Below are 22,886 nucleotides of genomic sequence, written 5' to 3'. Positions count from 1 at the left end.
CAGGTGCCACCTCCAGTCCCCTCTTGAACACCTCCAGGGATGGTGACTCCACCACTCTGGGCAGCCCATTCCAATGGCTAACAACTCTCTCTGTGAAGAACTTTCTCCTCACCTTGAGCCTAAACTTCCCCTGGCACAGCTTAAGACTCTGTCCTCTAAGATTAGGGAACTAGATAAACCTGTTTAACACCAAAAGTAGCAGAGAAGAATCTTTTGTTTTTTATTGGTGTAAGAACTCAAAAAGATTACTGATTATTGCCAGAAACCTTTTGGATGCATATGTTATTTAAAAGTAGGAGGTCATGCCTGAAGTTCTGAAGGAAGGACTTATTTTCTGGCGTGGTCAGCACATTACTGACATTTTGCTTTCTTAGCTTTTATGTCTAGGAAAATATTTTTATTCATATTGTGAATGTTGGCATTAACATTTGGATGTAGTTATTTTTTAATCCAAGTAGTAACTAGGAACTCATGGAAAAATACCTCTTGCTTAACTTGTTCATCTGTTACCTAACTTTGAATTATAGTAAAAGTTAATTTCAACTAAAAGAGCTTAAAAGAGAACATGCAAAAAATTAAATACATCTTTTTTAAAAAAATAATACAGACCCAATATTAAGATTGTGTCACTGCCTGACAGAAGCAGGGGCAGTCATGGTGTCATTTGCTTCGGAGCCCCTTCTGTAAGTGGCAAGGAATTTCATACAAGTTCATAGCTGTGGTGCTGAGGGGTTGAAAGATGCCAGTTGGTTTTCCATTTTTTGACATTTGTGCAGAAAATGCAGCACTTGTAGGTTGTAATAAGGTATCATGTGTGAGTTGGTGAGCTCTACAACTACCTGAAGGGGGGTTGTAGACAGGTGGAGGTTGGTCTCTTCTCCCAGGCAGCCAGCACCAGAACAAGAGGACACAGTCTCAGGCTGCGCCAGGGGAGGTTCAGGCTGGAGGTCAGGAGGAAGTTTTACACAGAGAGAGATTGCCCACTGGAATGGGCTGCCCGGGGAGGTGGTGGAATCTCCATCACTGGAGGTGTTCAGGGGGAGACTTGACAGGGTGCTTGGTGCCATGGGTTAGTTGATTAGGTGGTGTTGGATGATAGGTTGGATGCGATGATCTTGAAGGTCTCTTCCAACCTGGTCTATTCTATTCAAGAGCATCTTTAGTAGAAACAGTAGGATGAAGACAATCATGATCAGTTGGAAGAGCTTAACTTCTTTTTAGCTCTAGGTTGTCTATTTTTGTTTTGATACAAAGTGGAATTGTGATTTTAAAGCTCTGGAACTTGCATTGAGAACTCAGTTCATATTCTTGTGTTTTCTAGTGTTTCTTCAAGCCAGATACGGTCCTAATTTATTCAAATCATAACTTTTTAGGGTCCTTTTTGTAGTGCATGATACAAGCTATCAGCACTGTCACATCTTGTTTAATAAATGAGGGTTTTGTAGTTAGGGAAAGGTGGAAAAGTTTGACCTGAGATAGGAATTCTGGAACAGTTGTATTCATATTCATATAATTGCATATTGTATCTAAACAGGGATTCATTTAGGTAGTCAGACTAAGGACGTACTGTTTTGGTGTGTGACCTTCAAAAGCTGTAGAATTTTTAAACCTGTTTTTAAAATGCAGACACTAATAGTACACTTAAGCCTGGCTGTCCCCTTAGTCTTTGCAAAAGGGCTGTTAAAGCATTCCTAAAATACTCACAGGTTCTTAGGAACCATCTGAATAACAGATACACGTGCTGTAATCCCATGCTACTCCTGCCCTTCCTTCTTTGAGGTCTTTAAAGTTCTTTTTCTGAAAGAGCAATATTGATGCTTTGGCAGATTTTGCAAGGAAAATAGATAAGGATTTGTGGACTGATCAGGGTTTGTGGAGTTTCACTAACCTGAGGGTATTTTGCCTGAGATAGCACAGGAAGCCTTAGAAAATGTCACTCCTCAGATATAATTATTAATAAATAGAAACTATTTTGAGCTCTTTAATGAAAACTTGTTGCCCTCTCACACCATTAACTGCTTCTGTACTTTTATTCTTTATATGAACATACGGGGTCAAATTCTACCTCATGTGAGCACCAAGGTCTCAATATTGAATCATAACGGAGTCGTGTGTGCTCAGCCAAGAAAGAAATTAGACTCCTAAATTCCTAAAAGTTATTATATTTTACCTCAGAGTCTGCTGTGTACAGCCTAAATTACTTTCTTGTATGAATTCTTTTAATAAGCAACAGTTTCACATTCCCATAACCTGCTTATGCCTGTGTGGCAAATTATTTATAGTAAAAGTCACATGCAGTATCTAGTTATTCTCGGTTGGGGTGTGGAGAAAAGTAACAGGTAGCAATGAGATCATCTCACCAGGCTCAGACAGGAGCTTTTTCTTTAATTTTTCTACCACAAAGGTGCAGATGGTCACAGAAGACTACAGCCTTTGCCAGCAGGTCATACAGGAGTGATGTACTTTTAAGTTTTCCTCATAGCATATTCAATTCCATTTAAATATTGCAAAATGCTGAATTGTAAATGTTAACCTAGGCATGAATAAAAAATGTTGATATTTTATTTAATCAAAAAATAATTATGGATAGTGTGCCTTTATTGTATTATTTAAGATATTTCATTTTACATGTAGACTACAAGTTATTGCAGAGGATTTCATATATATATAGACATAAAGAGAATTTTTCTGATACGTAAAAAAAAATGCAGAAGACGGACTTTTGCAGGCTATAAGGAAAATTGCTTGTTTTTGAGTAGGACTGTCAGTTGTCTGGATGTGGAGAAAAGAGCCAACATGGATTTAAGGAGGGCAGATCCTGTCTCTCCAGTCTGATCTCCTAAGATCAGGTGACCGCCTGGTGGATGTGGGGCAGGCTGTGGATGTAGTCTGTCTGGACTTCCGTAAGGCCTTTGACACTGTCCCCCACAGCAAACTCCTGGCCAAGCTGTCAGCTCGTGGCTTGGACAGCAGCACTCTGTGCTGGGTTAGGAACTGGCTGGAGGGCCATGCCCAGAGAGTGGTGGTGAATGGTGCCACATCCAGCTGGCAGCCAGTCACTAGTGGTGTCCCCCAGGGATCAGTTCTGGGCCCCATTCTGTTTAATATCTTCATTGATGATCTGGATGAGGGGATTGAGTCAGTCATCAGTAAATTTGTGGATGACACCAATTTGGAAGCAGATGTTGATTTGTTAGGGGGTAGAAGGGCTCTCCAGAGGGACTTTGACTGGCTGGACAGATGGGCAGAGTCAAACATGGTGACATTCAACAAGTCCAAATGCTGGATGCTGCACTTTGGCCACAACCACCCCATGCAGTGCTACAGGCTGGGGTCAGAGTGGCTGGAGAGTGGCCAAACCGAAAGGGACCTCTGGGTACTGATTGACAGGTGGCTGAACATGAGCCAGCAGTGTGCCCAGGTGGCCAAGAAAGCCAATGGCATCCTGGCCTGCATCAAGAATAGTGTGGCCAGCAGGAACAGGGAAGTCATTGTGCCCCTGTACTCAGCACTGGTTAGGCCACACCTTGAGTCCTGTGTCCAGTTCCGGGCTCCTCAATTTAAGAAGCACATTGAGACACTTGAATGTGTCCAGAGAAGGGCAACGAGGGGAGAGGCCTTGAGTACAAGCCCTACAAGGAGAGGCTGAAGGAGCTGGGGTTGTTTAGCCTGGTGAAAAGGAGGCTCAGGGGAGACCTCCTTGCTCTCTGCAACTACTTGAAGGGTGACTGTAGCTAGGAGGGGGTTGGTCTCTTCTCCCAGGCAACCAGCACCAGAACAAGAGGACACAGTCTCAAGCTGCACCAGGGGAAGTTTAGACTCGAGGTGAGGAGAAAGTTCTTCCCAGAGAGAGTTGTTAGCAGTTGGAATGTGCTGCCCAGGGACGAGGTGGAGTCACCATCCCTGGAGGTCTTCAAGAGGAGATTGGACATGGCACTTGGTTCCATGGTCTAGTAGTCATGAGGTCTTGGGTGACGGGTTGGACTTGATGATCTCTGAGGTATTTTCCGACCTTGTCGATTCTGTGAAAAACTTCTGTAGCCAGTTTACATGAAGCAGCAGGAAATACATGCTTTTCAGGAGTGTTATCCAACTTCTGCTCTGAACAAATTCCTTTACAAAAAAGAGACCTTTTTCGTTTGTTTCTGTATCTTTGAGTTCATTACTTTCATGTTCTATGCAAAGGATAAAGCATCTATGCATGGGAGATGTGACTTCCAGTATTTAAACTGCTAACTGATAAAACTGAGAAGTGGAGGGTGGGGGTGAGGCAAACACATTTGTACTCCACTCTTTAATAAAATATTGTAAGAAATAGCTAGAAAGCTTCCCCTTTGACTTTCATCTGTCAGGTTTTGGTTGTAGCTTTGTAAAGGAATTAGTATTGACTTCTCTCAGGCAGTTTTGGAAAGGAGGTGAAGAGCCTTCTCTCTTGACGTTCAGTATGTTTTGTCAAATCGAATACTTCCATTTGAAGTGCGAAGTGAAGGCTGATGTCAAGAAATGCCTTCAGCACAAGCTGGTGCTGGTCTCCTGTGACTTCCTTCTTTCTTAAAAGTATCAGATTAGGTTGTAAAATGATGGCAATGTAGCTGGACATAAACACATTTATTGCAGGCTCAGCAGCCATTACATATCATTAGTGAAAGGAGGCAAGGGGCGAGGGGACTACTCTGATGTCAGTTTGATTCTTTTTAAGGACAAATGCATTTGTATGAGAAGATGCTAACTTTATGGCTGCTTGTATACTTGAAGTTCAGAACCTATTACTGTCTTTATTTCTTTGTCCTGTTGGTGACCTTACAGTCAACTTTCAAAGCAAATACAAATTGTTAGAGCAGTAGTGTTAATAGGGGAGCTGGGAATAGGACATTTTAGTTGTTTTCAATTCCATTATTTATGAAGAGTATGGTTTATTAGCATCAGACCAAATCTGTTACAAATGGGAATATGCTTTTCTTTAGCAGTAAAATAGAAGGCACAATTCAAACAGGGAAACACATCTTTTACATCAGCAAATCTCCCCTCTCTGACATGAAATGGGTTTTTGTTAGAAGATCCCATACTTTGTGTGTGGTCATGAGAGGACTCTGTGCTTTCTGTTTTTTCCTTACTGAAGCAGACCTAGTTTATTTACTCTCTGAAATTTGTTTCATCCTTCTGATTCAGAAGATACACCTTTTTCACTGTACAAATCACAATCTCATGGGGAAAATACCTGAATAAATGCAATTTTCTTGCAGTGGGTCTCTTTTTGTGCTTCTCCCTTGTTACTGATACATAGATCTGACCTTCTTCCAGGATTTGACACATCACATCATGTATCTTACTCTTTTTTTTTCAGTGTTATTTTATGAAGTACTTTCAGTTGTCTCATTTGGTTTAAAACAAATCATACATTCATGTCCTAAATGTTTCACTAGTCAGAATAATTAAGTTGATCAGGTCTGGGAGCATTGGAAAGAAAATAATAGGGTCATTGAAGCATTCAGGCTCTAATGGGAACCTGAGTTCTTTTAGATACCAAACCTAATAATTGCTTTACACCTGTATACAGACTCCCAGTGAGGAAGTTCACATTAAAGGTTTAGTGGTACACTTTCAATACTCTGTTTCAAGGGAATCTTAGTGCTACTTTTAAAAGGCTAAGTTGTTTTGATTATTATTTTTTAAAGTGTTTTGTCGTTGCAGGGTTTGTGTATCAGTTGTAGCTTAGCTGATTACTCATCTTTATGCACCGGCAAATATTTTCACATGAGATTTTCTTAGTGGAGGTACAATATGAGTAAATTCACTACAAATAACATTTAATAGCAATCAGAAAAATATGAAGGCTCTCATCTGAGTTTCACTGCTTTAAAACAATTTATTAGCCCAGTAAAACTTTGCTCTGTATAATTTAGCAATATTCAGGCTCTGAGGTTATATATGATGATGTGCATAACCATTGTAGGGATATGATTGCTGCTGAAAAAGGTAACTTCATGAAAGTGAGGTAAAAATCAGTATTACTTTGTGAGATTGTACGACAAATGAAGAAATAATTATAACTTCTCAGTTCAACAGAATTCTGTGTCAAATTTTTATGAATGCCAGTGGTACAGGCTGTCACAGAAATTCAAGTACTTTTTATCACAAACAAGAATGAAAAAGTACTGACTAGGAAAATGACAGCTATTCAGAACAGGTTTCAGTAAATTCCAGACTCAAATGCTGGTCACAGTGCTGCTTGTTATTGGAGAGGATTTGAACTGATGCAATCGTTCCTCTTCATCTTCTTTTTATTTTCCCACCTTTTATAAGTTTAGCTCTCAGCTGAGAATTCAAACTGAAAAAGAAATGGGAAATGGCTGTATATGTGCCTGCATTGTACTGACATGAAGGCCTATTTTGCACTGTAATTTTAAAGGCCAATTACCCTTGGAGGAAAGGAGAAAAATAGATTGATTTGTCTTGTAACCCCTGAGGCAGGCATGTGTTGTCTCAAGCTAAGGCTTTTGCTTTGCAACTCTTGTGGAAGAGCTTTCAATGCACATCCCATGTGGTACTATTTAAGGAGACAGCAAAGTTAAATTAAAATGTTAAATAGATCTTTTAAAGTTTTAAGGTATTTTAGATTATTGGGTGATTATTTTTTTTTAAGTCTAGAGTAAGCAATAGTGAAATTTATTTTAAGCTGATTACTTGAAAGTAGGGTTTACAAACATATATATATAATATATGTATATATTTAGAAATACTTCACTGTAATAGATTCTTGTCAGCTCTGAATAGGATAAGTATCTCTCTTCTGAATGGAATTGTCATACAGATGGTCAACATCCTAGATTTGGTTGCAAAAGTGTGCTCCCAAACTGTATTGACCATGGTCACAACTGGATTGTGCTGAGCTGGTAAGTGTCATCACATGCCATTTAGCATGAACACTTCTCTCAGTATTCATTTTAAAAGCATTTTTATGTATAACACATAGGCCATAGACATGTTCTGAATTTTCATACAAATCAAAGGCTACAATTAACGGTGCCCAGCTAGGCAGGGCTGAGTGGCAACAGTAAGATTAGACATCTCTTTGTTCTCTTTAGAGCCTTTAGCTCTCTGTATTTTAGACCTGGCTCTGTACTACAGCACTTCTGAATATTAACAACTTCTGTTTGGTAAGTTAAAAAGAATGCAGATATCCACTTGAGCACTTAGGCTGTTCTGGAAACCCTGAAATGAAGGTACTGTGTGTTATCTAAATGACTAACATCTTTGAAACAAACGTTCTTAAACAGAATACACATTCACATACCAATCTATCTTACCTCAGGGCTTATGATGTTATGATGATAATTTTGGCACTTCTGGCTCCTGCAGAGAACTCAGGAGATGTCTGTCTTCTTTTTTTTTTTTATTATGAAGAACCATACAATTTTGAGGGCTGTTACAATTCTCCTTAATACCTTTTCTTCCTCCTCAAAATTTTCCTACTAGATACACAGCCCATTTATTTTCTTCCTCTTTATTTCTTCTAAAACCTTTTTTTACTCTTCAACACCTTTTTGTATGTATCAATATGTTGGTAAACATCCCACTAACCAGATCAAGAAGATAGTTTTTAAATTCCTGTAAGATCAACACATTTCTGTGGTTGGTATGTGCTGTCAGGGTTTGAGATCGTTGAAATACAACAACAACCAAAGAAAATCCCTGCTATTTCTTTGACCATCATAACAGCATATAGTGTGCAACCTACCCAAAGTGGTTCTGCTTTGACAAGGGGGCTGGACTCAATATCTGGAGGTCCCTTCTAACCCCTAACATTATGTGATTCTGTGTATACTCAGATTATCACTCAGTTTTCATGTGGAAGCATGGATTTGACCTAAACCAAAGTAAAGCAGATGTTAGAGAGTTAGACATCACAGCTAGAGCATTTGCTTGAAGTCTCAATGCTTTATTTGAAACTGATGCTGAAAGAACCATTTTAGCTGTCATTTCAGTTTGATTGTCAAGACTTTGTGCTTAAGAAATAAATGTTGAGAACAGGGATGTCATATCACTGAATCTTTTCTTATTTTTGGTTACAAATATATCAAATCCAAATGAATGCAAAATGACCCAGTCTGATGGTTATAAATGGTCTAGTGCAGTTTTTGCCAGGCATGTGTAAGGTACCCTCAGTTTAAGAAGGACATCAAAACACTTGAACGTGTCCAGAGAAGGGCAACAAGGCTGGTGAAAGGCCTTGAACACAAGCCCTATGAGGAGAGGCTGAGGGAGCTGGGATTGTTTAGCCTGGAGAAGAGGAGGCTCAGGGGTGACCTCATTGCCCTCTACAACTACCTGAAAGGTGGTTGTAGCCAGGAAGGGGTTGGCCTCTTCTCAGGCTGCGCCAGGGGACGTTTAGACTCGAGGTGAGGAGGAAGTTCTTCACCGAGCGAGTCATTCGTCATTGGAACAGGGTGCCCAGGGAGGTGGTTGAGTCATCGACCCTGGAGGCGTTCAAGGGGAGATTGGATGTGGCACTTGGTGCCATGGTCTAGTCATGGGGTCTGTGTTGATAGGTTGGACTCGATGATCCTCGAGGTCCATTCCAACCTAAGTGATACTGTGTGATACTGTGATACTGTTGAAGTAAGAGTGTTTATAATACTAAATGATTCAAAGAAAATATATTAACTTTTCTGTTTCCCTTATTGCAGTTAGAAACTCTTCTATTTACCTGCTTTATCTATTTGCAAGAAAGATCTTTTGGAACGCGCTGTCTCTGTCAGAGAATTCTTATTGATGTCTTATTTTGACTACATTTCTCCCATCACTGTTTTTTTTATGTCTGCTGGGTTTTAGTTATTTTTTTGTATAGGCCACACATTTTGAAGGATCTGTTTGAAGTCAAATCTCACAGAATTGTGGTTAGGGAAGCTGCTTCTCTCAGGGTGCTGGTTCTCAAAAGTATTTTGTTCTAGACACCAGCAACAGTTTCGAAGCTCTTAATTTCTTTGACTTTCTCAGCTGGTATTCTCTAATCAGGTCACAGGAACAGGCCAGGTAATGTAGAGAGCAGTGTTTGACTCGAGGTTTTAAGAAGGTGCTGGAAATTGATGGGCTTCCCTGCTGGTTCACACTATATCAGTTTTACTTCTGCCTTTTACGATGTCAATTCCTATTTCCAAAATGATCTCCCTGTCATTGTTGGTAAAATATGCTGATGAAGGCACATGCAGTCAATAAAAACAATAAAGTTAATTCTTGTCGTGGATTGCTCTTTAAAGCAATTGATAATGCCCTGTTACATCCAGTGACATTGTAACTTGTCTTAGTTTTCTTTATGCATAGATGACTTAAAGAGAAAACTGTAGGCTGCCCAGGCTAAAATGATTTGGATTTATTCCTGCTTGTTCCGGTTTTAATCAGTGACACTGTGCAGAAAATATTTAACTATCTCTGTCAGGACAAAAGGGACACTGCTAAAGTGCAATTCAGATTTCCACCCTTTTTCTGAAGGAGAAATGGTGATGTCATCACTACCATAGATGTAGACTTTGTTCCTTGGAATTCTCATCTATTGTGGCATCCACTCATAATGTTTTCAGATGTCCAGCTTACTTGGCATTTCTGCAAGCATTCCGTTTGCAAAAAATTGCCTTGCTCCTCTGATTGTATTCCATGTTATGTATGTTTGTGGTGCTTGTTGAAGTACCCTGGACTGTATGAGTGTTTTCCCTTGTGGTGTTCATGAAAACAAGAAGTGTTCCAGTAGCTTTTCCTGGTGAATGAAACTTTACATGAATGACTAATAAATGCTTGTTGCTAATGCTTTCGTTGAGGCCCAAAGACATAGGCCATGCAAATTCCATTGCAACATGCATTTTGCATAGTCATAATTATGTCAAAAAGGAAAAGAAAATAAGCGTTTTATTCATTTCTGAGGGTTCTACTTTCTTCATGTGGTCATTTTCAAGTCAACTCAAACTGGTACCTTCTTTTTTCTCTGGGCATTAAACACTTTGCGATTGCCAGCTATGTGAAGGTTAATTCACCTTGGGGTGGGTAGGTATGAGGGAATAAATGGGAAATTAAAAATAAACAACAACAACAAAAAAAGGAAGAAAAGAACAAATATGTAGTGACTGTGTAAGTTAATGTTGTGAGTTTTTAAAATAAATTAGCATTTCAGAGTTCTCCTTAATAGGGCTTGAGTCACCCAGCCCTGCTATGCTCAGCTACAGGCTGAGTACCCAGTGCTGTACACTACTGCTCTTCCAGGTTCAACGTTTTGACACTATTTTAGGCTCTTATTGATTTGATTAATGTAGTATTTTTTGACTAAGATATTCTCTAAAATACCTCTTGTTCAGGAATAGAATAGACCAGACCAGGTTGGAAGAGACCTTCGAGATCATCGTGTCCAACCTATCATCCAACACCACCTAATCAACTAAACCATGCAACCAAGCACCCTATCATGTCACCTCCTGAACACCTCCAGTGATGGTGACTCCACCACCTCCTCGGGCAGCCCATTCCAATGGGCAATCACTCTCTCTGTGTAAAACTTCCTCCTAACCTCCAGCCTAAACCTCCCCTGGCACAGCCTGAGACTGTGTCCTCTTGTTCTGGTGCTGGTTGCCTGGGAGAAGAGACCAACCTCTGCCTGGCTACAACCTCCCTTCAGGTAGTTGTAGAGAGCAAGAAGGTCTCCCCTGAGCCTCCTCTTCTCCAGGCTAAGCAACCCCAGCTCCCTGAGTCTCTCCTTAGTCTCTCCTCAGAGGGCTTGTATGAGGGTCCTGTGACCCCTGTCTTTGAACAAGGCAAAATAGTTCTGGTAAGACTTATTCCTGAAAACCCAGTATTCTTTTTAGCCCATTTTTTTACAACATTTAGATGCCTTTTGCATATTGATTAATGTTTCAACATTTTCTTTCTTTTTTAAGGGGGGGCAAAAAGCATTTATCTGCACCAGCAACGTTTGGCTGTTGGGTTTATGGGATTTTTTTGGGTGATTTTAGGAGTTGGTTGTTGCTGGGGTTTTTAAATGCTAATCAAGAGGTGCTGCAGTTATTTGCATTTGGGAGGAACTTACATACTCCTCCTGATGAGCACTCTAGGTCTGTAGGGAAATAAGATTTCAAAATCAATCTAGTGTTCGAATTGAGTGTTGTAATTAAGGCACAAAGAAACACTTCTAATGCCTTAAATGTCCTAAGAAAACCCCACTAATCCTGGAGAATTAGTCAAGTAAGGTACCAAGCCCAAGGTAGCAGTTTATAATACTGTTATAATTTGAATATAAGGCATGTCAAAGAGATAATTTCTTTGTGGTTGTTACAGGATACTAATAATGCATATTCCAATCCAGTACCTTTGAGGGATGGTTTTGTAGACTCTGTCTTTTTCCATTATCAGATATCTCAGTGCCATGACTAGTCTGATTGCACAGCATCTATATTATTACTAGCATTGATTGTTCATAAAAATGTAAGGTTTGTAATTAGGAGAGCACAAAGTTACTACCTGGAAGAGTGGATAAGAAGAAAGTGAAATGGAAAAGTCACTTAACCTTGGTATTGCAGTTTTGCAAAATATAATTTATTTTGTCTCCTAATATAACTGAGTTTTATGTTAATAAAAAGCTAATAAATCTATGGCTGCTATTGAAACATCTCTTTTCATAACAGAACTAATGAAGGAGCAGAAAGGAAAAGGAAAAACACAATTTGTAGAGTGGAGTTTCTGCAAAAATACTTTCCCCTAAAAATGTGGGTTTAGCTGATAGCAATTTCAAGTGCTTTATCCACGTGTCCTGTAAGAGAGAAAGGTGAAGCTGTCAAATTCCATACAACTAAAATACATTGTCTGGAAATAACAGTTTAGGGGTTTTTGTTTACTTTATGGCATGTATTTATTGTCCTTACACACTAAGCTTATTGTGATTTGGGTTTTTTTTTGGTTGGTTGGTTTGGTTTTTTATATCAGTGTATTTATATTATGTGGTGAATAATATGTATGCATCAACAGCACCTCTACAGATATCTTTTATGTCCTAGATATTATTTATTCCCTCTTGGTACTATACTGAGTGCAAGAAGACTGGAGCAAGTAATTGTTATTATAACAAAGTCCATAAATATCTCCTAGTGGAGGTGTAAAGTTTGTATGGCCAAGATTATGTTCCAGTTTTATATACACTAAAAAAGCAGCTACTAATGTGATTTCTCAGCACTTAATTGGTATATTTACTTCATTTGGATTTGATCCAGCTAGCTTGAAAGATGAAGATTATATAATAAAATGCTTTGTTTTCCATTTTATTCCTTCATTGCTCTACCTTTTACTGCTACAAGGGAAAGTCCATTGAGCTGATGGAAAGACCACTTGCTCATTTCTGAGAAGGATTATAAAGTGTGTAATACAAGCACTGCAGATGCTTCTTAAATATCCTACTTTTAAGGGAGATGGACTTCTGACATAAAGAAACACAGTTCTCATCTGCATGGGTAGATGAGGTACCCAGAAGGCACAATTGATACACAGAGAAACTATTACCATGTTTTCTACTAATTTTCACATGCTTCTGAATTGTACACCTGAGCCTTTTGGCGATGGTTTGTGTCTGAATTTTAAATAATCTTAGGTTACTGCTGCTGCCTTTTATTTTCCCTCTCCCTCCCTCCCTACCTCCACCCCCACCGCAATACAAGTGAATAGTTTTACCATTTATTGCTGTTATACCCAGTTTTATGCTGGTATAGTCATGTTTATAAGCCAGTCTTGCTTTGTATTCTGTTCCATATGGTCTGTAATGTTAAAAAAAACCTCATAAGTGCAGCTGCTGGAGATAACTTATGTTGAAGGTGTTATAAATGTCATGATTTTGAAAAAAGTTTTGCTTCAGTCACTGAAATACCAGCCCAGTCCAATTTCAGATCCTAATATGAAAGCCTTTATTTTAACCTAGTGAATGTTTACACCCAGTGTAGACAGTAGTCATTTCTTTGTGTATGTATTTATATGTGTACTCATTCTAAGGCTGCTTCTTTTATTTTAACCAGATGTAAACATGAGTGCACACACACACACAAGGATGCACACAAATTCACTGTTGAATGAAACGGGTTTCTTTGGAAAGAGCAAGAAAGGCTTTCTATGAACCTCCAAAATTTTCAGATACTCTAAAGCTTTCACATAGGTAGTAACTAAAACTAATCGCTCCCATTCCATTTTTATAATGGGCTGAAAATTTTATCAAAGTGTAATTTATGAAATGCAATTTTTATCCTACTTACATTTATTTTAGCACAACTCACTATGAAGCACTCCAACCTTTGCGGCAAATGCTGACATTGTTTCTTACTGGTAACAACGGAATCTTTATGCCCCAGCTTCCTTGATTAGAAGAACCTTGTGATTCTTTCCTTTCTCTCTCTCTCTTGAATCTTTTGGATTTTGCTTCCATTTTAAAAATGGAAATTGTTTAAAAGAACAGATTGCTTCTAATAATTGGAAAAAGACTTTGTCGTCAAGCTGAAGAAGACAATTACATGTCTAGTTGTTATGGCTTTGTTTTGTGTTTTCTTTAAGTCCCAACTCCTTAGTTGTGCAATTGCAGGAGAATCTTAACTGTCACTTGCAGAAGGTGTTTGTCTCTACCGTGACCCAAAACCAAACCAACCGAACAAACAAAAAGAAAACCAAAATCCCACCAACAGTATGAAGAAATCCACAACCCTTGGACTGTTAATCCTTTTTCAACCTGTACAGTTAACAGTCTTGAAATTATGTCAAGAAGTAGTCCACTGGTGAAGGCACTTCCCCCCCTGAGAACAAATGTCACTCAGCTCTTTTACTCTGCACTGTTGCAGGGGGACAGCAGCACGTTGGAGTTGATAACTTTGCTTCTTGGGTTTTAGACAGCATTTTTTTGCTTTAATTTCCAGTGCCTAGTGACACTGCAACCAGTGTAGAGATTTATTCCCATGCAAAACAGATTGACTTAGGGTAATTTGAATACTTTATGCATGGATAGATTCATTAGGAAAAGGAGGCAAGGCAGAACTATAAAAAGAACTAATAATCTTGCTAAAGGAGCCGTTAATTCCCTATAGCATTGGAGACACTTTCATTGAACAGGGAAATGGAAGGTTCATTTTGCTGAGCCCATGCAGTCTATACAGGCATCCTCTGTTCTTTGTCCAGAAACAGATCACAGAGATTACTTTCTTTGTCTTCTCCAGAACCTTTAATGTGCTTGGACCATTTATGGCTTTGTCAGCTTAGGAAAAGAACCACAGAGTGGTAAAAGTTGGAAGGGGCCTCTGGAGATTATCTTGCCCACCTATCCCACCCTACTCTCTCCTCAAGTAGGGTTCCCTGAAGTCAGTTGTCCAGAATTGTGTCTAGATGGGTTTCAAATATCTTTAAGGATGAAGACTCCACAACCACCCCAGGCAACTTAATACAGTGCTAAATCACTCTCACAGTAAAAAAAGTGTTTCCTAATATTTGGAAGTAGCATTCTGTGTTTCAGTTTGTGTCCATTGCTTCTGATCCTCTAACAGAGCACCATTGAAAAGAGCCTAGCTCTGGCCTCTTTGCACCCTCCTTCAAGTATTTATATACATTGATGAGATCCCAGGTTGGTCTTTGCTGCAGCCTTTTCCACAGTCTCTGGATCACTGTCAGCAGCTTTTTCACAGAATGCATTTCTGCCCATTAGACACACTGATGTCTTGTGCTTTGTGCCTGAACCTTCTGCCTTGGCCCAAGTTTATCACTCTCCCACAGCAGCTTTTATGGGAAATGGGTAAATGAGGTCATTTGTAAGACAAGCTGAGAGTACCTGCTTGCCTGCACTTTGTCTGTCAAGCTTTTTGCTTCTGAAATGATTGTTGTTTTATAATGCTCCAGTCCTACCTAAGAGTTCCAGCCGGATATTGGGACACCCTGACGCTGGAGCACTGTAGGTGCTGTACTGACTCCGACAGAGAGCAGCAACCTGAATATGACAGGAGAGAGCAGAGAAGGCTAGGTCAAAAGTAAGCAGTCACAAAAGCTAAATAATTTCTCTTTATTTTTAGTTGTGTAGCAGGACCACATTTAAAAAGAAAGATCAAAGCCTTCAGAAAACCAAGCAGGGGTTAATTTTCTGCCCCTTTGTGTGTGTGTATGTGTGTGCATGTGTATATTCATCACTTTAAAATTTTATTTTCAAGGCATTTAGGAATGTGGCTGTGACTTTGTGATTGTTTGCCTCTGATAGAGATATATTTATTATTCATTGCAATAATTACTGTGTAATATTTTATACTAAAAGTTGTTCACATTGCACAATCAGGAAATGCTTAGGAAGTGGCTGATTTAACTGTTCTATTTTTAACTCCCTACCAAATTATAGTGAAACAGTGTTAGCACTTTAATACTTACAGCATCTCAGAGGCTTTTCACCACCGCACTGGTCACTACGTTCTCATGAAACTCGCAATGTAGTTTTCCAGAGCTGCTGTGCATAAATTGTTTTGAAAATGAGATTATTGGGGTTTTTTTTTACCCAGAATTGTACTTGGTGTTCTGTTTCCAAGGGGACTGTGTTTCAGGATTCTCCTAATGCTTTTATCACCCAGCTTCTCTGATCAAGAAAGTAATTTATTGCTGATTGCAGAACCCTTGAACTCAGTCTGGCAGCTGCAATGTGAAACTTCTCTGATCCAGTCTCCTAGTTACTTATTTACATATCATTTGAAATGATTTTCAGGGCTGTTTAAAACCTCTTGACATTGCATTATCCATGTTTCAAATCTTCTGGTGATTTATTTTTTTTCCTCTCTTTGTATTACAGATAACAGACGAGTCACTTTGGAAAGGTCTCGTTCTCGCCACAATGGAGCAATTGCAGCTGTATGATTCTTCTGATGCCAAAGAATTAGCGAATTGTTTTATTTACAATAAAGTGGAAATACTTTGAAATGAATTTCTCATATCAATTGGCAACGATCATCAAGGAATGTTGGTATTGATTAAACGAGAAGGTGTATAAATATTATGTGTTTTTAAAGCTATTGCTGAATAATCCACATACTGTATTTTATTACCCCCAACCACCAAGATCTGTAAACAGTGTTAAACAGCAAGACATCTTATTTTCTTATGTTACTTTTTTTCCTCCTTTTGGTTTGTTTTTGGGGTTTTTTTTTCCCCCTTTTTTTATTTCATTTTTTTAAATGCTGGCAACTTGACATGAAAAGCGTTGGGGATTTCCAGTTTGTGTTTTACATTGGTGAGAAAATACAAACGTTGAAAGAATACAGCTGTGGATTCCATTTGCAGTTCTGATTTGGACCTGAAAGGAAAAACAAAAAGAAATAATAAAATTGTATGTTTATCACTTCAGAGGTGAGCTGGTCTACATTATCAGAATCTTTATTTTTTTTGTGACCATAACAAAAAATAAAAATGGCAACACCTAGCCCCAGTCAGGTTGCTGAAAATCTTATCTCGATGTAAACGCCTGGTGGACTCGGCTGTTTTGACTGCAAGTAGGATATGCCACATATCTACACTTCTGGTGATATGGTGATGTATATATCACTGCTAACAAAATTTGACTAAAACAGAGCGTAGTGTTTTACCAAAACTAAATGCTATCAAGGGCAGGATATGTTTTTAACTGTATCTAAGGAGGGATTTTTTCTAATCATGCACTTATATATTCTTTATAAAGATACTTGGGGGGAAAATATGATTGTCCTATTTTAATTATGCTAAAAATACCTTTGTGTAGGTTTTTAGAGACGAGCTACATTATGAAGTTATTCAGAACTGCCTCTGAGTTTTTCCTCTGTTTCTCAGGTAAAATATGTAGCAGGATCTTTGCTGGTGGGTTTTAGCGCTGAGGGTTTAGCAGCTAAGAACAAATTTTCTACCAGAGCACTATATAGCAGTGATCAATGATTGCAGCAGTCTGATTCTATTATTTTATTTTTTGGGGGGAGGGGGTTGAAGCTCTTGCTGTTCTACTTTGTATAGAGGCCCCTTGCACTGCAGTACCTCAGGTGAGCAGTCAGTTTAGTAGCTGACACTGTGTATGTTCTGCCACTCAATGGGAAATAATAGTTCTCTTTTCTCCCCAGACTCCAGTTGAATGTACAGTCTGTCTGGTGTTCAGGTCAGTCTTCACCATCCTATTTACTAAAGGGTCATTGCTTACCTGGATGGGATGGAAGATTGTAAGCAGGAGTTCCAGTGGAACTACTCCTACGCTGCTCAGCTATCTTGTCTTTAGAAATAACTGAGATGCTATGTAGTAGATGGCACTCTTTCTCAAGTTATTATTGCTTTTCAATGATTGATCGATTATTATGAATACTTTTGTTGCCTGGTGTTATGGGGAACTTTTTTTTTTAATGCTGTATAATCACTATTTGGAAAGTCAAGTGTCACATTTTTTTCTGTGCACGAACTGCTAGCTCTAGAGGAGCATTTGATACTGAGGCAGTGTAACTTTGCACTACTGCTTGAGCCAAGCATCTCTGTACAGTAGATTGTTTTTGTTTCTCTGGTAAGATACTCTTAAGATTATCTGACTAGTTTGGGATAAATTCTCACATTTCCAAACTACAGCGATCGATATCCAATTATTTTAGGGAAAGATACAGCTTCTTTTCCATCAAGTATTGAAATAATGAATTTTTTTAATTGCCATCAAAGAGGGTTTGGTATTTGTCTAAACAAAGGAATATAACTGAAGCCTAGGGAAATATGTGCTGAAAACTAAGACTCTTCCTAAACAGTTTGGGGTTTGTTGTGGTTTTAGTAGCAAAATAAATAGTTGTATGGTACTCCAGAAAAAAACCATTAAATATGCATGCAACAGGATTGTATCTCCCTGTTCATCAGTAAGAGATACAAAGAAATATATCCTGTTTCATGTAAGGTCAACAACAACCTGCTATTGAGGCATAACTTTTTTTAATGCAGCTATTCAAGTTAGAGCTGTAAAAATGTACAAAGCCAGTTTAGAGGGATTAGGTTGGTAATGTCTGTATAAATTTGTACTACAACCAGCAGTGTGTTAGAATTCAAAGCTTCAACTGAGCGTGTTGCTGGGATTTCCAAGTACTGCTCTCATCTTTATATATGACAACTCAAAAACTCACAGCAGAATCTTTATACTGTAGCAGTAATTATTAGTGCACGAGGGTTGTTGGTTTTTCCATCATGTCCATGGGTTATTTTTTTGATTTTCAAAGCTCTGTGAAAGCTGACCACAGATTTTTCACAAACCAAATCTTAGGAGGAAAAAGAAAAAGGGGGGGAGGGGAGGAAAAAAAAAAAGGCATATCCAAAATAACCACCACCTGATGCTTCTATTTTACTACTATTTTTATTATTTTTATTTTGTTTTTTCCATATTTGGAACATTTCTGTAATTTAAAGACATATCTGTTAGAAGAGAAGTGTCTTTCAAAAGAAAACTAGCTTAGGAGATAATTTATGTAAATATAGGGTGCTCGTATTTATGAAGCCTAAAATATTTTCTGAAATTGATGCCGGTCACTTTGTCTTTTGATAGTTTTTTCAGTCTATATTAAATGGCAGATATTTTTAATGTTTTTTATTCTTGATCTGATTTTCAGACGTGTCACATGTTTTATCTAGGAGCATAGAAGAGTAGCACCTTTTTCAGAAATGCACTTGCCTTATTTTCTAATTTAAAAAGAAAAGGAAAAAAAAAAGGAAAAAAAAAAAAGAAGAAAGAAAAAGTGAACTCTATCGCTTAAATTATATTTGTATTCAAAGTGATCCCGGAAAGAAAATCGCTGGAGGGTTCGTACAATAAATTTCCTTGCTAATTATGTTTCACTATACGTCCTCTGAGACATTACTTTTAACGGTATACCAGCACATCTGTTTGCATTCACGTTTTACCAGTTTCAAGTGCTGAAGATTTTGGTTATTTTTGATTTATATTTTTTTTTTTCTTTTGTATGTTACACTGTTTACATTTCTTAGTTTATTTAATAGGAAGATGGTCTGATCTTTGCGACGAATTGAACTAAATTTGCAGTTGACAGGGGAACGAAACGGTTAAATCGTATGCAAATATACATCTCTCTTGCTTAACTACTGGCTGTACAGATCAGAAATGCAAAGACTCTGTGGACGTTTTTGACTCTTAAGTTTTATGCAGTTTACGAGGAAAGGAGAGGAAAAAAAAATCGCGACAGAGTTGGTCATGTATGTTTGTTTGTGATTCAACAAATATCCTTTCCCGGCACGTAAGTGATGTTTGGTTTAAGTGCTAATCGTATTAGGAACTGATGCTAAAGCCAAAACAAAATTAGTGCCTCAGAGGGCACTGACAAACAGCTTCAGGAAGTATTCCCAGAAATACTATTATGTAATTTGCTCTGGTTTTAGACAACCACGGTCAATACAAAAAGAAATGTTTCCTAAAATCATCTGTTCTTTCTTGAAATTTCAGCTACAAATGTAAGCATTCCCTTAGTTCCCTTCTGTAATATGCAAATAGTTATGAATATCTGTATATTTTTGCATTTTTTGTGTGTGGTATATGTACTACCTCAGACAAATGCTGTAACAAAAACAAAACCATAATGCTTTCATGGTTTCTATCCAGACCACAATTCATCAGTGACCTACTTTGAATTCATCCCACAATACACAAATGGTTGGCAAAACTCAGAGAATCTGGCTGAGTTGTAGGTTTGGCTCTGGAAATTTTCCTGGAGCTTTTAAGAAAACTTTGCAACGTTCAGCTTTTGCATCCCTCAGGCAAATCATGCTTTGATGGGTGAATTTAATACTTCCTTATTGAGTATGATATCGCTAGTAAATATTTAAAGCTGGTAATAGTTGTGCGGGAGCAAACTTACCTATATATGTAAATTGCTTCTTATCCATTAAACAAAGGCTTGGCTGAATTATACTTTAATGTTTGCCTTCAAATTGCTGAGAGGTCAGGCGTACCAAATGCTAAGTGATAATGCAATGTAAAGCCCACCTCTTAATGTGCCATACTGTATTTGCAAGTTGCTCATCTTACAATAAGTATTGTAAAGAACTCTACATTTCTTCTTCTGCAATATCTACTCACATGCCCACGCATGCACACAAAATGTAAATAAATGGAAAAAACCAACAGCAATGGAAGCAGATAAAGCCAAATCCCTCAGCTTCAGGTCTCTATTTCAGACCGTGTATTTCTTCTGTGCACAAGAAAGGGAGTTGCGTAAGCCTGGGAGTTCTGCAGGCCTGCGAGCTGTCACTCAGCACCCACTGATGTCATTAGAAGAATGCTAAAGGAGAATGATTGGCTCTTGTAGTGCTTCTTTTAGCACTGTTTGAGGTGATACATATGCCACAGAACGTGAACAATAATCTATTACAGTTCAGTTAGTCTGCTGTCATGCACCCTTTGGTTTCCCTTTTGGAAGTCTCATGACTCCTGATGCCAAAACCAAAACACATTTAAGGAAGAAAAAAAGAAAAAAAAAAGGTGACAAAACTCACGCATTTCTATTTTTTAAACAGCTCTGTGTTTGTATGTAATGTTTAAAATAGAAATTTGATGAAATCACAGCCTGGCCACTGTTAATCCATGTATTCTGAGAACTGTAATAAAGATATACATAACACGATTTTGCTAGGTGCGCCGATGTTTTACTTCTCCGTAATGGCTGTTGCCTGTTGGGTACCACCACCTCAAAAGCTGGGTTTGTTACATAAAAGTACTATGCTGAATTACTTTCCATTTTGGTTTGCTGACATTTTATGGCACTCCGGTTTTGGGGTTGTGGGGTTGCTTTGGTTTGGTGGTTTATCTTAGTGGGTTTTGTGGTTATTGGTTTTTTGTTGGTTGGTTGGGTTTTTTTTCTCTGAGGTGTCAATTATATTTGACTTGAGTTTGGGGGAAAAGGTCCCTTTTCCAGTGGAGGAGGACTTTAAAAACAAAATACTACTACTACTAATAATAATAATAATACAATAATAAATATAAAAAAAAAACCCAACATTAAATCATGGTGATACTATTTTATTTACCCAAAAAAAAAATAGGCAATAAAAGGGGATCACTAAACAAGTTGTACGGGTCCATATTTATTTTAAGTGGCTGGATTCCACTGTAGAGTTTTTAAGACAGACACTTAGATAGCTGTTGTTGCTGTTGTCCAAATTATTTGCTTCACTCAGTCACGAAATTGTCTTAATGAAATGGAAACTTGATAGACTTTAACTTTCTAAAGTGTGTATTGCACTTTGAACAGCTTAAGGATGTCACCCTAACAGGCTGAACTGCACAAAATTAGAGAGAGAGTGATGATTTTCTGCAGTATTTAGGTTCTAATGGAATAAAATTCTGGTGGCTATGATCAGCTACGTTGATGCAACACACCTTAAGCAAAACTTTTCTGCACAAAAGATATGCCAAAGGATGGTCAGAAGTGCTGTTTTTATTTTTGATGAACTGAAATGTAGTTAAAATCCATTATTTGATATATGGTTCAGCAATAGAAGTTTAGTTACTTATGGAATTAATATGAAAAAGAAAAAAAGGTGGAAACTTGGAAGTGCCACCTATAAATGTAAATGCTATGATTGCTGTGATAAAAAGAAATGCAGGATTAGTGTCCTTACTTATATCATATCGTAGTTTTTTACTTTGAAGCAAATGTTCTTGACTTTCTAGGCAAGAGTCTGGGATTCCCATCATCCTTTCTGCCCCTATACTCCACATTGGTGATGCCACACCTGACTCAGGCGTTCAATTTTGGGCCCCTCACTGCAGGAAGGACATTGAGGTGCTGGAGTGCATCCAGAGAAGAGCAGCGAAGCTGGTGAAGGGTCTAGAGAACAGGTCTAGGGAGGAGTGACTGAGGGAACTGGGGTTGTTTGGCTTGGAGAAGAGAAGGCTGAGGGGAGACCTTTGGGCTCCCTACAACTCCCCCAAAGGAGATTGGACTGAGGTGGGTATCGGTCTGTTCTCCCTAGTATCGAGAGGAAATTCACTCAAGTTGTGCCAGTGGAGGTTTAGGTTGAATATTAGGAAAAATGTCTTTCCTGGAAAGAGTGGTCAGGCATTGGAACAGGCTGCCCAGGGAGGTGGTAGAATGAGTCACCATCTCTGGACCTGTTAAAAAATGTGTAGACATGTCACTTTGGGACACATGGGTTAATGGTCATGGTAGTACTGGGATCATGGTTGGATTCTGTGATCTTAGAGGTCTTTTCCAACCCTAATGATTCTATGCACATTCAGAACTGTGTGTTTTTAAGCAGTCCAGTATACAGGGATGATTTGAATGATTATCTGACTGATGGTTCAGTGGTGGTAGAGATTCATGTCAGGCTGGTTTAGCACTTTGGTAATGCAGATACCCTGAAGTGGCTCTTCCTTTTGTGGAAGAGATTCTTAGATGATCACACTTTGTCAAACATTCTCTGTTTGCTGGAGCAGTAAAAATGGAAAAGGATTACTTTGAAGAGATAAAAAACCCTGTTAACCAAAGGTATATATATTATATACGATGAATAAATTTGTAGATCTAAAGAAAAAACATTTAAAATGCTTGATTCCATGCCTATTCAGATGAAGTTCTTCTGCTGAAGTGGTGCAGAATTGTCAACTTGAACAGCAGTATGTGCAGATGAAAAATAAATACAGAATAAGTTAAAAAAAATATATCATTCAATGACTAAAATCACTGCTAGGAAGAGAAATGAGACTACAAAGGCAAAAAAGTAAAGGCAAATCTGTAGAAAGCCCTTGACCTACATCTAATGGGTAGCACTAAAATCAAACACAAGCCCTATGAGGAAAGACTGAGGGAGCTGGGATTGCTTAGCCTGGAGAAGAGGAGACTCAGGGGTGACCTTATTACTCT

At 38.4% G+C, this 22,886-nt stretch overlaps 1 protein-coding gene across 3 annotated transcripts in view; it reads left to right on the top strand.

Moving 5' to 3' along the window:
• DIAPH2 (diaphanous related formin 2) overlaps window positions 1–20,642 on the top strand; it is a 238,918-nt gene extending 218,276 nt beyond the window's left edge. For all 3 annotated transcript variants that reach the window (XM_068151840.1, XM_068151839.1, XM_068151838.1), the window contains one exon: window positions 15,821–20,642. In XM_068151840.1, coding sequence (XP_068007941.1) covers window positions 15,821–15,885 — 65 coding nt within the window. In that variant the 3' untranslated portion in view covers window positions 15,886–20,642. The remainder of the gene's footprint in view (window positions 1–15,820) is intronic.
• The last annotated feature ends 2,244 nt before the right edge of the window (window positions 20,643–22,886 follow it).

This window comes from Melanerpes formicivorus, unplaced genomic scaffold (genome assembly GCF_026170545.1).
Source record: "Melanerpes formicivorus ecotype bairdi unplaced genomic scaffold, bMelFor1.0.p_v2 SCAF_22, whole genome shotgun sequence".
In the NCBI taxonomy this organism is placed as follows: Eukaryota; Metazoa; Chordata; class Aves; order Piciformes; family Picidae; genus Melanerpes; species Melanerpes formicivorus.
Note: the sequence above shows the minus strand (reverse complement) of the source record. Positions and strands in the feature narration are given on the sequence as shown.